At 41.5% G+C, this 17,311-nt stretch overlaps 2 protein-coding genes across 2 annotated transcripts; one reads left to right on the top strand and one right to left on the bottom strand.

Moving 5' to 3' along the window:
* Positions 1–7,882: 7,882 nt before the first annotated feature.
* On the bottom strand, positions 7,883–9,746 carry LOC140356643 (uncharacterized). The gene is made up of 2 exons (XM_072441780.1): positions 9,620–9,746; positions 7,883–9,554 (listed from the first exon to the last, which is right to left on the bottom strand). Exon 2 carries the CDS (start codon positions 9,545–9,547, stop codon positions 7,994–7,996), a length of 1,554 nt encoding a protein of 517 aa, XP_072297881.1. The 5' UTR covers positions 9,548–9,554; positions 9,620–9,746; the 3' UTR covers positions 7,883–7,993.
* A 959-nt stretch (positions 9,747–10,705) lies between these two features.
* cldn1 (claudin 1) lies at positions 10,706–17,235 on the top strand. The gene is made up of 4 exons (XM_072441788.1): positions 10,706–10,980; positions 12,860–13,024; positions 15,332–15,416; positions 16,706–17,235. Exons 1-4 carry the CDS (start codon positions 10,758–10,760, stop codon positions 16,869–16,871), a joined length of 639 nt encoding a protein of 212 aa, XP_072297889.1. The 5' UTR covers positions 10,706–10,757; the 3' UTR covers positions 16,872–17,235.
* Positions 17,236–17,311: the final 76 nt, after the last annotated feature.

Here is a 17,311-nt window from a genome sequence, read left to right as displayed (position 1 = left end):
GACTCTGGCACCAGCAGGAGGCCGGTCCATGTTTAGTCATGACTCTGGGCACCAGCAGGAGGCCGGTCCATGTTTATTCATGACTCTGGGCACCAGCAGGAGGCCGGTCCATGTTTAGTCCTGTCTCCGGGCACCAGCAGGAGGCCGCTCCATGTTTAGTCCTGACTCTTGGCACCAGCAGGAGGCCGGCCCATGTTTAGTCCTGACTCTGGCACCAGCAGGAGGCCGGTCCATGTTTAGTCATGACTCTGGGCACCAGCAGGAGGCCGGTCCATGTTTAGTCCTGACTCTTGGCACCAGCAGGAGGCCGGCCCATGTTTAGTCATGACTCTGGCACCAGCAGGAGGCTGGTCCATGTTTAGTCCCGGCTCTGGGCACCAGCAGGAGGCCGGTCCATGTTTAGTCCTGACTCTGGGCACCAGCAGGAGGCCGGTCCATGTTTAGTCCCGGCTCTGGGCACCAGCAGGAGGCCGGTCCATGTTTAGTCATGACTCTGGGCACCAGCAGGAGGCCGGCCCATGTTTAGTCATGACTCTGGGCACCAGCAGGAGGCCGGTCCATGTTTCGTCCCGGCTCTGGGCACCAGCAGGAGGCCGGCCCATGTTTAGTCATGACTCTGGGCACCAGCAGGAGGCCGGTCCATGTTTAGTCCCGGCTCTGGGCACCAGCAGGAGGCCGGTCTATGTTTAGTCCTGACTCTGGCACCAGCAGGAGGCCGGTCCATGTTTAGTCCCGGCTCTGGGCACCAGCAGGAGGCCGGTCTATGTTTAGTCCTGACTCTGGCACCAGCAGGAGGCCGGTCCATGTTTAGTCCCGGCTCTGGGCACCAGCAGGAGGCCGGTACAGTAGTCTAATCTACTGGAGACAAACAAGTGGATAAGTCTCACCAAATCTGGTTTGGACACTATATTTTTGAATTTGACAATGTTTTTTAGAATGTAAAAAGCTGCTGATGTTACTGATTTGACGTGGCTGTTAAAGTTCATGTCTGAGTCCATTATTAAAGACTGGACTGACACGGAAAATGAAAAAAAAAATGGTATTGAAAGTATGAAGTTGTGTTAAAAATATCATTCCTGTGCTCGCCGGTGGTTTAAGGCGCTGTGAGTTTGACTATTTGCTGAATGTCTTTACTTGCTCTCCCTCTACTTCACGCTACAACTGTCCAGTCCAATAATGTTCCAGCGGGTTGTTCATGCCTGTAATGTGGAGGTGAGACACGTCAGGCCTGATGAATAGATATGCACTCCGTATGAATGAACAAAGAGCTCTGTCCGTTTTCTTTCGATTCAGGCCTTTTTGATTTATTGACTTGTTTTTTACAGAGCGAGGAGGAAGTGCAGCTTCCGGGGAGCGGTTTGTGACGGGGCGCGCTGAGCCTCATATTTATGACACTGCAGCGCATTGGGCGGCTGGAGATAGACATACATCACATGTCAGAGCAGCTTCAAAGAACATGTTGTGGACAAGGAGAGCTGGAATCTCTGGGCCTCTAGATCCTCGGGCCATATGCTCACAACGTCCAAAAACACTTTATTTATTGCTGTAACTGAAACAAAAGCATGGGGCGTCCAAAGGATTTGTAAAGACAAATTGAAATCCATTCTGGAAAGAACCACCAAAAAGGTCTTCAGTAAACGTCACACTGGTGCTCCTTTGAGCTCATCTTTGGGACTGGTTTGGGGGAGACCAGTGGGCTTCTTGTCACACTGGGAAAGTTGTCACGCTGCATGTTTTTTCAAGAATAAAAAGTTTGGTTAAATAAGTGATATAACAGATTTGTGAGATTTTAAGGTCTGAACTTCTGTCCTGAAAATGAACCAATTTGATCGTTGTTTAACTGAGATTGCAAATAAAGATTAACACGTATAACTTTCTTGTAAGATCAAATGAAAGTAAGTTCTGGGTTCAGAGGAAACTTGTCCCAGTGAAAGCAGGGCAAGTTTTCACGTTATTAACTCTTTATAACTAGATATTAACTCTTTATAAACAAAACATCACCCAATTTATTTAACAATGTTCACATATTAATACATGGATTTTCCTAGTGGCATCTCACAACATCTCACTGCATCTCACTACATCTCACTACATATCACTACATCTCACTACATATCACTACATCTCACTACATCTCACTACATCTCACTACATCTCACTACATATCACTACATCTCACTACATCTCACTACATCTCACTACATATCACTACATATCACTACATCTCACTACATATCACTGCATCTCACTACATCTCACTACATATCACTACATCTCACTACATCTCACTGCATCTCACTACATATCACTACATCTCACTACATCTCACTACATCTCACTACATCTCACTACATTTCACTACATCTCACTACATCTCACTACATCTCACTACATCTCACTACATCTCACTACATCTCACTGCATCTCACTACATATCACTACATCTCACTACATCTCACTACATCTCACTGCATCTCACTACATATCACTACATCTCACTACATATCACTACATCTCACTACATCTCACTACATCTCACTACATTTCACTACATCTCACTACATCTCACTACATCTCACTACATCTCACTACATCTCACTACATATCACTACATCTCACTACATCTCACTACATCTCACTACATCTCACTACATTTCACTACATCTCACTACATCTCACTACATCTCACTACATCTCACTACATCTCACTACATATCACTACATCTCACTACATCTCACTACATCTCACTACATATCACTACATATCACTACATCTCACTACATATCACTGCATCTCACTACATCTCACTACATATCACTACATCTCACTACATATCACTACATCTCACTACATCTCACTACATATCACTACATCTCACTACATATCACTGCATCTCACTACATCTCACTACATATCACTACATATCACTACATCTCACTGCATCTCACTACATATCACTACATCTCACTACATCTCACTACATATCACTACATATCACTACATCTCACTACATATCACTGCATCTCACTACATCTCACTACATATCACTACATCTCACTACATATCACTACATCTCACTACATCTCACTACATATCACTACATCTCACTACATATCACTGCATCTCACTACATCTCACTACATATCACTACATATCACTACATCTCACTGCATCTCACTACATCTCACTACATCTCACTACATCTCACTACATTTCACTACATCTCACTGCATCTCACTACATCTCACTACATCTCACTACATCTCACTACATCTCACTACATATCACTGCATCTCACTACATCTCACTGCATCTCACTACATATCACTACATCTCACTACATATCACTGCATCTCACTACATCTCACTACATCTCACTGCATCTCACTACATATCACTACATCTCACTACATATCACTGCATCTCACTACATCTCACTACATCTCACTACATCTCACTACATTTCACTACATCTCACTGCATCTCACTACATCTCACTACATCTCACTACATCTCACTACATCTCACTACATCTCACTACATTTCACTACATCTCACTACATATCACTACATATCACTACATCTCACTGCATCTCACTACATATCACTACATATCACTACATTTCACTACATCTCACTACATTTCACTACATCTCACTACATCTCACTACATCTCACTACATCTCACTGCATCTCACTACATATCACTACATCTCACTACATCTCACTACATCTCACTACATCTCACTACATCTCACTACATATCACTACATCTCACTACATCTCACTACATCTCACTACATCTCACTACATTTCACTACATCTCACTACATCTCACTACATCTCACTACATCTCACTGCATCTCACTACATCTCACTGCATCTCACTACATATCACTACATATCACTACATCTCACTACATGACCCCCCCCACACACACACACACACTGAAAAGAAAACATTTAACAATCCCACGCAATTATTAAAGATATGAACAAATAATACCAAGAAATGTACTTTGACTCAAAAGTATTATACCACTGCTGAGTAACTTCATGTTATTCTTTTTTTGCATGTTAATATTAAAAAAACAATAGATATAGTTAAGAGCCAGTTATGTATAAATGTGATTTGCTTTAAAACCACTTGAGATGTGAATGATACTTGAGAATATTTCTAAAGCCAAACAAAAAGTACTCGAGAAGCTGCTGGTGGCTGGAGTGTGGGAGCGTCCTCCTTTGTGGCCGCGCTGAGGTTCGCCATTAAACAATGCCTATATCTTCAGCAAAACCTCTCCATTTGAAGGGACAACAAAACCGGGATGGGGTCTGGGAGCAGGGCCCGGGTTAGAGAGGTGCGTGGAGGGGGGTCCGGCTTCCCCGTCAATAATTGTAATGTGATGATAAGGAGCTTATCGCCCGTTGTTAACCACCACCGGGGGGCAGACGAGACAAAACCCAGCCCTGCAGTTCAGCAAAAGATTACCATTTGGGTGACATCTCTGCCTTCACTTAACATCCACATCAGGTCAGCTGTTCCTAATTCGCCCCGAAACATCCCTGGTCTTTGCATGGCGGATCTGGTGGAGAAGAATGGCACTTGTTTGTAAGCAAGGAGTCCTTCTGGGAGAGCAAAGTGGACTATTTGTGTGCTGGGGACGTCTATGTCATTGTATCATGAAAAGGTGTGTCTGCGTTCCATTGGTGGAGACGGAGGAGCTAATGGACACCTGTTACATAAAGCTCCCATTTTACCACTGGCTGAAAGGGTTGGGATTACCGCTTTAAGACAAAACAAGGATATTCAATTGAGAGTTGTGTTTTGTGTAGGATTTGGTCTTAATTGTGTTGGAAATTAAGATGCAAATAGAAAAATAAAGAGTTGAAGCGTGTTTGATGACTACTCAGTTCCCAAGTATCATTTGAGTTTTAAAATGAATTTAATATATTGTATGTTATAAATATTATAATATAACTGGTGAAATGTATATATTTGTCACTTATGTTTAGTGGAATTAGAGACATTCTTAAGGCGCTCTGATTCAAACCTACAACACACAACAGCTAATCCTGCCTGGTCAGCCAAGAATACTGAAAAACATTGCACATTTATGCAGAATCAATGAATCAAAGTTATATATAGCTCCAAATGATAAAGATGACCAATGACCTAAAGGATTGATAAGGTATTGATGAGCTTTGTTGAACAAGGAATGTCTTTTGTGACACTGGGGTGGGTAGAATTAAGTCTTATTTCGTTTCCTTCATCTCACTTCGTCTTTCATGTTCTTCCCCCTTCAGAATCAATGCAGTACTTTTTGGATTGTATTCCTTTCTGTATCACTCTCAGTTTGTTCTGACCATGGCATCTGAGGCATCTTCCGTATAAAATGTGCAAAAGAACCAGTCTGGGTCCCAGACAAGCTCATTATTGAACAGGGCAGTGCAGCGTGAAACTCTCACAGCTCTGGTAGGCGGCACAAAGAGCCTGGCATATGTGCTGTCCACTCGGCCACTGAGTGGCACCTCGCCCACTTCCCCGGGTTGTTGCCATGAAACTGACAGCTGTAGGTATAAGATTTCAATAATTTGATGGTAAAACATAAAAGCTATAATGTTTTAGCAAAAAATGTCATTGTTTGATCTTCTACAATGAGTTTCTCTAGCCTAAAAATCATATCTTATTTTATAAAAAATAAAAAATGTTTTAAATAGATTGCTGCTTTGATACAATTAGCCAGAAAATGCTATTCCAGCTTCCACTGTCCCGTTCTGTGTGACCCCTGGCCTTTGTCCCGGACCTGCCCTGGCCCCTCCCACCACCATGTCCACTCTTAACTGTGTGAGAAAGTCCACTGCTTTGTGTGGTTGGGACATTGTGTTGGTCAACACAACAGGTCAGTTGGACAGGGCGGGGGTCCAAGGGGGTTTCTGACAAACAGAGGCAGAGAAGCTAATTGGCGGTGATTGATCAAGGACTGCACCGTCCTTATCACTCCCCACCAGCACTCTTTTTATTGCACTGTTAGTTTTGATAAGATGTACATTAACTGGACCCATTAGCACTGGACACATTAACACACTGCACCCATCTGCTGCTGCACAGGCCATGAAGGCCCCCGACTGAAGGAAATAAGTTATGGTACCTAACATTGCCCCATAGGCCTAAAAGAGCCCCAGGTCTAAATACTGGTAAAAATATATATAATAAAAAGAGTAAGGGAACTACACCTTTAGCAATATAGCAGCTTCAAATGTTGAATCAGCAAAAAAAAAAAACAGAGCAAAGTTAGTTAAAGCAAACCAAAAGGAGCTGAATTGTAATTAGCTTGTGTTCCTGGTGGAGTGAGGATTACCCCTCTTCAGACAGCCTCCGAGTGAGACGGACAGTGCTATTGTGCCCATCGGTGATGTCATTCAGAGGGTCCGACAACCCAATCGACCTCGTGACCTCTGGCCCCTGTTAAACCAGAGGGCCGGCCAGTGTCTTCAGGAGGAGCCATCTGTGAGCTCTCTGTCAGCAGCTTTCAGGAGCACTCAGCTGAGGCAGAGCACACTTTGTTTGGACATTTGAATGTTGCGACCTCGCGGATGACTATGTTGGAGCTACATTAAGACACAGGCTAAGTGGTTTATGGAAGAGATAAATGTTGTAGAAGACATGCTGAGGTGGCTAATGGTTCTGCTGCTGTGGGGGAGGAAATGGCCAGAGTGTACGTGACTGTCTTTAGGCTTTACTGTAGTACTGTATATCCCGGACTGAGGCTAATGACCCACCACAGTGTTGACTTGACCTTTGACCACCAGCCTCCATGTGGACTGTCTCTCCGATGAGCAACGTTTCACTGTATCGACTCAGTAATGTGATGTCAATCATTCCTGTTACCAGAACAATCTCAGCGTTTGTAGTTTTTATTTATTTGCGACCCTTTGTAAAGCTGTGCAAACATCGAGGTGAACTTCAGATGCATTTAATTCCAATAAAGACTGAACAAACATCGGCAGTATGAGGCTGATTTTTATAGATAACAAGATGACAAGCATTACTCAAACGTGTGGGTGAAATTGAACAAAACACACAACTCCTGCTACGATATCGTCAAAGGATTCACATTATAATGTCATAGAAAGAGTGGCAATGTGCATTATATGGCCCTCTAAATACTTAACACAAAGAAGAACACAAGCTACAACAGTTTAGTTTCATCACTGGGTCAATATCTACACAGTACAAATTCTAGTTAAATTTGAGAAGTGAGAAGTTATATTTAATTAGTACATTTTTGGAGAAACTGTACTTTTTCAGTAGCTTTCTGACACCATACTTTTACTTTTCTACATGAGTAATGTAGTGTTTGAAGTAACAGTACTCTTATTTTCAGTTACTCTTTCCACTGTGAATAATTTTATAGTGACAAAATCAACAACATTTGCACTTTTTACACCTTAATAACTTCAGAAATGATTTGTTTTAGAATTGTTTGTCATGTCCAGAATCTGACCATTATTTAATGTTTTGTATCAGTCAGATTATAGATTAACTCATACATCACAAATAAGATTTTAAATACATTTTACAAATACAATTTATTTTACATCTAAATGTTTTACTTTTACTGGAAGAATCATTTGGGTCAGTTTATTTTACTTTTACTTCACTCCTTTTTTTTTTTTTAATTGTCTAAAACCAATTTTGGCTAAAAAGAAAACATCTCCTCCAGTGTTTCTCAAACTGTGGTGCGCGTGGTGGTATGTGAGCTCCTTTTGGTGGTACGTGGATATCTCTGAAATCAAGTCTTTGCTTAAATTAGATTGAATATATGTACAATTATATCCTCCTTTGGGTTCTTTCTTGGACAGAACTGCTTGGATCACGTCTTATTTGGACCTCGTTTAGATCCTGGAATGGTCATTTTATAGACCAGGTTTGGATCTAGTGATACTTGGAAGGCTAAATATTTTCTTAGGTGGTGAGTAAAGTTTGAGTTTGATCTACTCTAGGGTCATATTGCTGCACTGGGCACTTTCAGTCCCTTCATTCCTAACAACATGCTCTTTCACATTCCCCTGGTCGTCCTGGAGCTGAACCTTCACAGTCAGAGGCAAACACGTCTCCACTTTGCACTTGATTATCACTGCGTCGCCGGACACTTGCAGCAGACAGTTCCTCACGTCAACAGAACGTTCTTTACCCATGTGACAGACCAGCTGCTCCTTCTCCACAGCGTCGAGGGAACGTCTGTTGAGAAACGCCGGGCTTTCGCACAGCGTCCCGTCCAGCATCTCCACACTCTGCCCGTTCCGCAAAACCCAATCGTGAAGGTACCACAGCCCGCAATCGCATTTCCAAGGGTTTCCGTGGAGCCGTAACATGTGCGGCATCAAGAACGCGTCCATCAGTCCTTCTGGGAGAGTCTGCAGGCGGTTGAAGGCGAGGTACAGTTGCTCGATCAGCGTTTGGTCTTCAAACAGCTTGGGTTCGATCGCGCTTAAATTGTTGGTTTGTAAATTCACCACTTTAAGGTTGAAAACATTATTGAAAACAGACTCAGGCAAAACGGAAATCTGATTATCCGACAGATCCAAGGTCTCGAGGCTGGTCATGTTTTGAAGAACGTCTTTGTGAAGTGTGGAGAGTTTATTCAAAGACAAGTCCAGGTTGGTAAGAGATGATAAGTTTCCCGAAGGTGAAAACTCACATAGTTGGTTTCCTTTTAGAATCAGTTCTCGCAAATTGAAAGTTGAATTTCCAAATATGTCACCAGTAAATGTTTTGAGAAGATTTCCCCTGAGATTCAACACCTCTAAATTGGTTAATTGTGTAAACATAGCTTTGTTTAGTTGAGAGATCTGATTTCCCATCAAGTGAAGCTCCTTCAATTCGCCAACATCGCTCAACACGTCAGAAGAAAGGTTTCTCAGCAGGTTGTGATTGAGTTTCAGAACTTCCAACTGGCCCAAACCAGAAAATGCCTCTCGCGTGACTTCGCCTAGTTTATTTAGAGACAAATCCAAGACTTTGAGACATGTCATGTTCGAGAAAAGCAACGGTGGAAGATGAGTAATAATGTTCCCTTTCATTTGCAACGTTTCTACTTGTCTGAGCGACGCGAACATTCCAGGCAACACCGTCTCCAATCGGTTGTAGTTTAGCATCAACTTCGTCAAGTGGTGCTGCTCGGAGAAAGTCCCCAGGTACAAGTGTTCCAGCCCAGGGTTCCCGCTGATCTCCAGCTCCTGCAGCTGGGTGAGGTGTTGGAAGGCGTGCGCGTGGATGCTCCGGACGGCGTTGTTGAGGAAAATGAGCTTGGAGAGTTGGGGGCTGTCGTCCAAAGTGTCGGTGAAAAGGTAACTCAGGGAGGAGGTCATCAGGATGAATTCTCGGACGTGGTGGGACATGTTTCGGGGCAGAGACGACATGCGCTCGTCGGCACACAGCACCTGGACCGGGCTGAAGCACTGGCAGCGGTACGGACAGTCGGACTGGGAACTGCTCCGCTCCAGGGCGAGGAACAGCAGGAGCAACGAGGTCACCGCTCTGGACATGCTTTTTCTGAAGAAGGTGACAGGGTTAGATGACTATGAACACAAGTTATACCAAATATACTTTCTACTTACTTTGTGAAGCCAGATTATGTGAATGTTCACTCCAGCCAGCACAGAGAGCAAATGGACACAATGTGAGCTGAATTAGGCAACAGAACCTTTGGCCAGAGGGTTCAGTGAAGGCACCGCTTGAAAAAATCAGTAATACTTTGAAAACAGGAGAAAAGAGACATTCCTTGGCTATTTCCTGTGAAAGAACATTCGTAATAGAGCCATGTTTGACACAAATGATAAATAGATTAATGAATAAATGTACTTTAAAAAATTGTACCTGTTGTTTTGGAGATATGTGCAATCAGAATATCCAGTGTGTAGTCTAAAATACAAATGATTTTAAATATAAACAGAAAACTATGTAATTAAAATGAAACAATCTTGCGGGGGAATATAAAGTGATACTTCTGCACTTAAATGTCTAATTTTACACACCTTTTGTTTAATACTTTAAACATGAGGGAGACATATTATGCCAATTTGCCTTTTAACAAGTTATAACAGAATTTCCTCATTGTTAGTTAGTTACTTAGTTGTGATTATTTGAAAAAAAGAATAAGACTCTGAGTAATGCATGTTTGATTAAAATATTTCTCATATATATATTATGTATACTAATCCACTCTGTAAAATGAAATTAAAAATAAATTAAAAACGTAAATACCAATCCATATTTGAGCACTTTTCTCAGATTACATAATATCATCAGACAAAAATAAATACAATTGTCAATACTTCCCTCTTCTTACATGTCTGAGCTCATTAGATCAGTCCTTTCTCCTCATAAATGAAGACACATAGTTTAAGACCTGTATAAGTTCTCAAATATTCTGTATTCATTTGATTTTTTTGAATTTTCCGGTGTCATATTCCTGCACATTTGTGGTTAATCACACAGTCCAGTCACAAATATTAAACCTAAACCAAGCACAAAAGCCGCTTCATGCTTGCACTTTTACATGTCCACCACTAGATGTCCCACTGCCCCTGCTTCTCCTGCTCATCATGTGGAATGCAGGACTATCCTTAGCTCCAGGTCATGCACAGGTAACCACTGCCTGCACCGAGCACCTCCACCGCCCCATTCCCACCTCACACTCCCTCCTCGCAGCACCACGCTCCCCTCAGCCCTCTCCGCGCGTCTCCTGGAGTGAACATGGCCAACGTCGGCATCCAGCTGCTGGGGTTCACCCTGGCCTTTCTGGGGCTCATTGGGGCCATCGCGTCCACGGTGATGGTGGAGTGGAAAGCCTCCTCCTACGCCGGGGACAACATCATCACCGCTCAGGCTCTGTACGAGGGGCTGTGGAAGTCCTGCGTCTCCCAGAGCACAGGCCAGATCCAGTGCAAAGTCTATGATTCACTGCTGCAGCTGCCAGGTAAATATATACATGATATATTTTTGTTCTTTATCTGGTGGTAACACGTATAAAGCATGAACAAACACCTAATTGATAATGGACAAATAGTTTAAGGTTAAGCAACGACTTCAGTAAACCCCTCATTCCTAATCCTAAACATTTCATTCTTAATAAACTATTTGTTCATTATAATTTAAGTCTTTGTTCATGCTTTATCACATCTAATTAAGATGTAGTTATCATAAAATGGTGCCGATATTGTTCCTCATAATTTTCTATATCTACATATCCATTCTTTTCAATCTAAAGGGAGTGTTTTGTCAAATTAAAACAGTCACAATTAAACATTAAAACAATTAATGTAAAGCATTGCACCATTTGTGAACGTAGGATCATCCAGAGCCAGGAAACTACATTAAAAATGTAGTTTTTTTCCCTTGTACATGAGTTTCTTCTTTACAATTTGTTCACAATTCCTTTTATTATTCTGGGAAAAGGCGTGATTATTTGTATTTAGCTGGAACGACTATACTATTTTGCTATACCATGCTATACCAAATGTGTGATGTTATGACTATATAATGAAAGAATAAACGCGTGTGTGTGAGGCATATTTTCCACACTCGTCAGTGGTCATTCAGACTGGGCGGGAAGGTGAGCCTGTGGAGACATGTCGGTCAAATACCAGCAGCTCTCTATCTTTGTAGAAAGTGTAAAGGCCCATTATATCTTTAAAGCTGTCAAAACTGGGAACAAACATGAATGCAAGAGCTAATAGAACAGTTCATGAGTACAAAGGCACAAAAAGCCCCAATAATTGACTTCCTGTTCAAAACTGATACTCTGCTGCAAGCTTCACATTTCACTGCAACAAACAGTAGATATTCTTCTTTTTGGTGTTTTTGATGAAGGGCTAAAGCAACATTTCTGAACATTTGTGTGTGACTCAGAGTCTGAAGCTTTCAAAGAATTGTTCAAGGGAAAAGTACAAGGATAAGACATGTCCCGAGCGTGGATGCATCAAACTACAACTCAGAGTAAAATGATGACGAGGGAAAAGCTTCAAAAACGATTATAGAGGTAGATTTTGAACACTATGTGGCTTTTTTAGTTAATTTTGTCGACTAAAATATTTTTGTTATAATTTTCTTTTTTTTTTTTACTAAAACTAAATAAAAAGTAATCACAAAGACTAAAACCATGACTTTTCTTCAACTAAAGTACTTATGTGTCTGTACATAGTCATAAAGTAACTGGTCGATTAAAACTATAATGGATTTAGTCGACAAAAATAATGTGATATTTCCATTGAAAGACTAAAGCAAACATCTTCATTTTGTCGACTAATTCATTTTTTCATAGTTTTCGTCAGTGTCATATTTTTGCAGACTAAAACTAAATCAAAACTAAACAAAACATAATTATAATGACCAAAAAGCAAACACACATTTGTTGTCAACTAAAACTATGAATCAAAGTAGATATTTTTGTTGACAATAAGTACTGACATTTTGTGGAACAATAAAAAACAAAAAATAAGGAATGAAAAGAACAATCTCAGAGCCTCAAACCAGAGTGGAAACAAAGAGCTCAATTTGGGTTCCCCAGTCTCATCCCCATTTCACGCTGCACTGTCCTGTCAATAAAAGCCATTCATTTTATAGATAAAATAGTTAATATATATTTTCTGTTCTACTAAAACTATTGCAGATTTAGTCGATTAGATTGACATTTTCATCGAATAAAACTAAAAAGAATTGACTAAATCTCAACTCAAACGGATGATTTAGACTAAACCAAGACTAAAAACAAGTCAGATTTTCTCAGATAAAGCTTCAGATTGTTGTGGTACACTGAACACGCAATGACGGTGCTCGCCTCTGTCTGTGCTGTGCAGGCATCGTCCTGGGCACCCGAGGGCTGATGCTGGCCTCAGTGCTCTTCTCGGTCTTTGCCATGCTGGTTGCCGTGGTGGGGATGAGGTGCACCACGTGTTTGGCAGACTCTCCACAGCTGGAGGACAAGGTGGCTCTGAGCGGAGGAGTGCTTTTCATCTTAGCGGGTCAGTACTTCACACAACAGGACGTACGTTTAGGGGCCTCAGTCAGATGTATGAGAAGAGACCAAGAAATGTGATTTTAGTGAGTTTGTCTGAGCCTCCCAACTTTTTTTAATGATAAAATAGTTGCTGTTTTGTTTTTTAGCAATTTTATGTTTAGACCTAAAATTATAATAGTGAAAAAAGTTTGATGACTTCAGTTTAAATAGTGAATGAAGCTGGAAACATTTAGTAAAGTCTACTTCAAAACTAAATAAGAAATCCAAAATCTCCCCAGTTTTTTATTTTTATATTTAATATGTTTACAAAATGAAGCAAGACATTTAAACCTGTCCCTTTTTCAGATGTAAATGTCCCAAATACACATAAATTACACGTTTAAACATAAAATGCCTTACTTGAAAACATGACATGATTAAAAACTTAACTGAAAGAATAGTTTTTTGTTTCTTTTAAACAGTTAGATTTTTTCCTATTGACATGATTTGTAATACATTCAAATGTATTATTGTACACTATATTTATATGAAAGTGGACATATAAAAGTGTTTATAGAGTGTTTAACCATAATATGCCACAATCATTCATTTACTCTCATTAAAGTTCTATTTGGATTGATTCCTGCATGTTTGAGTAATCCTGTATTGTCCTGCACCTGAGATTGTTTTTGTCTTTTTTCACCTGCCCCCTATCCCCGCCCACATCCCTGTACTCATAATCAAACCTTAGTGAAGAGGTCAAAAATGCCCACAGCCAATGAAAATCAACTGCTTGAAGAGTTCTGCAGGTAAAAAGAGGAAGTCAATGGACCTGTCTCTGCTAAACCATTTTAAATCAATAGTGCCGTTTACAATGGACAAACTGTTATAGTTCATTACTAAACATCTGAAACAGCTCACGCACAAACGTCTCCTCTGATGACCACGCTTAGCTCACGCACAAACGTCTCCTCTGATGACCACGCTTAGCTCACGCACAAACGTCTCCTCTGATGACCACACTCAGCTCAAACGTCTCCTGATGACCACGCTCAGCTCACACACAAACGTCTCCTCTGATGACCACGCTCAGCTCAAACGTCTCCTCTGATGACCACGCTTAGCTCACGCACAAACGTCTCCTCTGATGACCACGCTTAGCTCACGCACAAACGTCTCCTCTGATGACAACACTCAGCTCAAGCGTCTCCTGATGACCACGCTCAGCTCACACACAAACGTCTCCTCTGATGACCACGCTCAGCTCAAACGTCTCCTGATGACCACGCTTAGCTCACACACAAACGTCTCCTCTGATGACCACGCTCAGCTCAAACGTCTCCTGATGACCACGCTCAGCTCAAACGTCTCCTGATGACCACGCTTAGCTCACACACAAACGTCTCCTCTGATGACCACGCTCAGCTCAAACATTTCCTGATGACCACGCTCAGCTCACGCACAAACGTCTCCTCTGATGACCACGCTCAGCTCAAACGTCTCCTGATGACCACGCTTAGCTCACACACAAACGTCTCCTCTGATGACCACGCTCAGCTCAAACATCTCCTGATGACCACGCTCAGCTCACGCACAAACGTCTCCTCTGATGACCACGCTCAGCTCAAACGTCTCCTGATTACCACGCTTAGCTCACACACAAACGTCTCCTCTGATGACCACGCTCAGCTCAAACGTCTCCTGATGACCACGCTCAGCTCAAACGTCTCCTGATGACCACGCTTAGCTCACACACAAACGTCTCCTCTGATGACCACGCTCAGCTCAAACGTCTCCTGATGACCACGCTCAGCTCACGCACAAACGTCTCCTCTGATGACCACGCTTAGCTCAAACGTCTCCTGATGACCACGCTTAGCTCACACACAAACGTCTCCTCTGATGACCACGCTCAGCTCAAACGTCTCCTGATGACCACGCTCAGCTCAAACGTCTCCTGATGACCACGCTTAGCTCACACACAAACGTCTCCTCTGATGACCACGCTCAGCTCAAACGTCTCCTGATGACCACGCTCAGCTCACGCACAAACGTCTCCTCTGATGACCACGCTTAGCTCAAACGTCTCCTGATGACCACGCTTAGCTCACACACAAACGTCTCCTCTGATGACCACGCTCAGCTCAAACGTCTCCTGATGACCACGCTCAGCTCAAACGTCTCCTGATGACCACGCTTAGCTCACACACAAACGTCTCCTCTGATGACCACGCTCAGCTCAAACGTCTCCTGATGACCACGCTCAGCTCACGCACAAACGTCTCCTCTGATGACCACGCACAAACGTCTCCTCTGCTCCGTCTCTCCTCAGGGCTCATGACTCTGGTGGGCACGTCGTGGTACGGGCACCGCGTGGCACAGGACTTCTACAACCCCTTCACTCCCACTAACGCTAAGTACGCTCCAGACGTTCTGCTTCTTTAGGGGAATGTTATAATGACCGTGCTGCTCTGGTGCTGGGTCTCAGTTTGTGGTGGAAGAAGTAATCCGTGTTGTAGTAAAAGTACAGATATAGAGACAGAATTATGCCGTAAAAGGAGCACATAAACATTTTTGAAGTATATGTTTAAATATAGGATTTTGAAGAAAGTTTTTAATTGAGTGACAAAGAATTGGACTGTTCTTTCATCAACAGGAGCAATTCCAACCGATTTTTTTAATTTTCTAGTAAGTTTTTGGTGAATATTTTTGTTGGGTCTTAAACGCAAAACCTTTAGGCAGAATGTAATCGTAAATGTGCAAAAAATAACACCTCAAACCATATGAACAGTAGTTTTTACTTTTCAGTCCAGTTCAAAAATGTAGAAGATACAAATACCTGCTTTAAGATTTAGTATAAAGTAAAAAATATTCACTGTTAATCTGTTTAATTAAAGTAGGGATACTCACTTTCACTTTTGTATTTATTTACTTTCCACCATTGTTGAATGAAATGAGAATTGTGTGATTAGTGATTATTGATTATAAGGCCGCAACAATTAATCAAATAACCGACTTTACAGACTCTAAAACACATTCAAAAAGAGCATTTATATCAAAGACAACGGCTTTATTAAATCAAAATGTCAAAAAGGAATAAAAATAGTTCAGATTTTCGTCAATAACACACTTTATTTGTAAATATTTTCTAACTAGAAACTTTAATTTGGTTTAAAATAACTGTTTCAAAATTTGAATGTACAATAGAAACATCTCCAGAACGTGCCACACTTACTCACTTACTGACCTAAATTGTACATCATGTTAATCACTTATTTTTGTGAAGAACTTACTGTTGTCCCTTATGATCATTTATTATGATAAGATAAACACATTTTTGGACTCATTGTTCCAAGGTTTGTTAACTTATATTTTTAAGGTAGAAATGAACAATTAAAACGTTTAAATCCGCTTACAGTTAGTTACAACAACTAAACAGTTTCAGTTTAAGACAGTGAGTCAAGTGCAGCGTGACACATGAGTTCAAGCCTCAGAATTTGAAAATGTATTTGAATATCTAAACCTTACTCTGTCCAGTTATGTCAAAGGTTTTACAGTGTATGTTTAATGCCAGTCTCAACATCAGGAAAAGTTAGAGCACGTTTAAAGACTCTGAGATTCCAGGAATACACCTGGTTCTTTGGAAGGATGAGATCAGCTTTTATTTTCTGCGAATGACGGAGTGAAACTTGTTGTCCCGGGACAGGTACGAGTTTGGGAGCGCGCTGTACGTGGGCTGGGGCGCGGCCCTCCTCAGCATCATCGGAGGGGCCTTTCTCTGCTGTAACTGCTCCGGTGAGGGCAGCGCTGGAAAGGGGCCCCGCTACCCAGCCTCCTCCTCCTCGGGACAGGCCGGACGTGACTATGTCTGAAGCGGAGCGTGTCCACAGAAACGGACTGACGCTGAAGGCTCGAGTTTTAACCATGTATTTGACCAGATTTGACAGCGGAGTCAGAAATGTTTTTTAATCATGTTTTCACTGGTGTTTGGGGTGTTTTTGGCTTGTGGGAAATATTTGTTTGTATTTTTGTATTTGTAACTTTAGATTTGACGTTTTAAACATGCAGGAATGTAGTTTACACACAAAAGTACATTAAAATAAATGTTAAAAATTCAACAACGCTAGAGTCCAACAGTCTACTAAATTATACTTAGATCTAATGTCCTTTTGCCACTAATGTATATTAATTTAAATATATCTGATGTTTTTGTAAAATTAAAAAAACTTTTTACATTCTCAGAATGGAAATGTTTTCCTTCTCAAGGACAAAGTCTGAAAATAATGCTTTTTATTGTATGATATTGTATTTA

This window comes from Eucyclogobius newberryi, unplaced genomic scaffold (genome assembly GCF_026437365.1).
Source record: "Eucyclogobius newberryi isolate DKJ021-1_F unplaced genomic scaffold, fEucNew1.0.hap1 SCAF_12, whole genome shotgun sequence".
NCBI lineage: Eukaryota > Metazoa > Chordata > Actinopteri > Gobiiformes > Gobiidae > Eucyclogobius > Eucyclogobius newberryi.
Note: the sequence above shows the minus strand (reverse complement) of the source record. Positions and strands in the feature narration are given on the sequence as shown.

Excerpts from the sequence above, each read along its gene's own strand:
- LOC140356643 (XM_072441780.1), bottom strand. The coding sequence starts at position 9,547 with ATGTCCAGAGCGGTGACCTCGTTGCTCCTGCTGTTCCTCGCCCTGGAG.
- cldn1 (XM_072441788.1), top strand. The coding sequence starts at position 10,758 with ATGGCCAACGTCGGCATCCAGCTGCTGGGGTTCACCCTGGCCTTTCTG. Across the intron at positions 13,025-15,331 it reads AGTGCTTTTCATCTTAGCGG|GGCTCATGACTCTGGTGGGC; the intron begins GTCAGTACTTCA and ends GTCTCTCCTCAG. Across the intron at positions 15,417-16,705 it reads TTCACTCCCACTAACGCTAA|GTACGAGTTTGGGAGCGCGC; the intron begins GTACGCTCCAGA and ends GTCCCGGGACAG.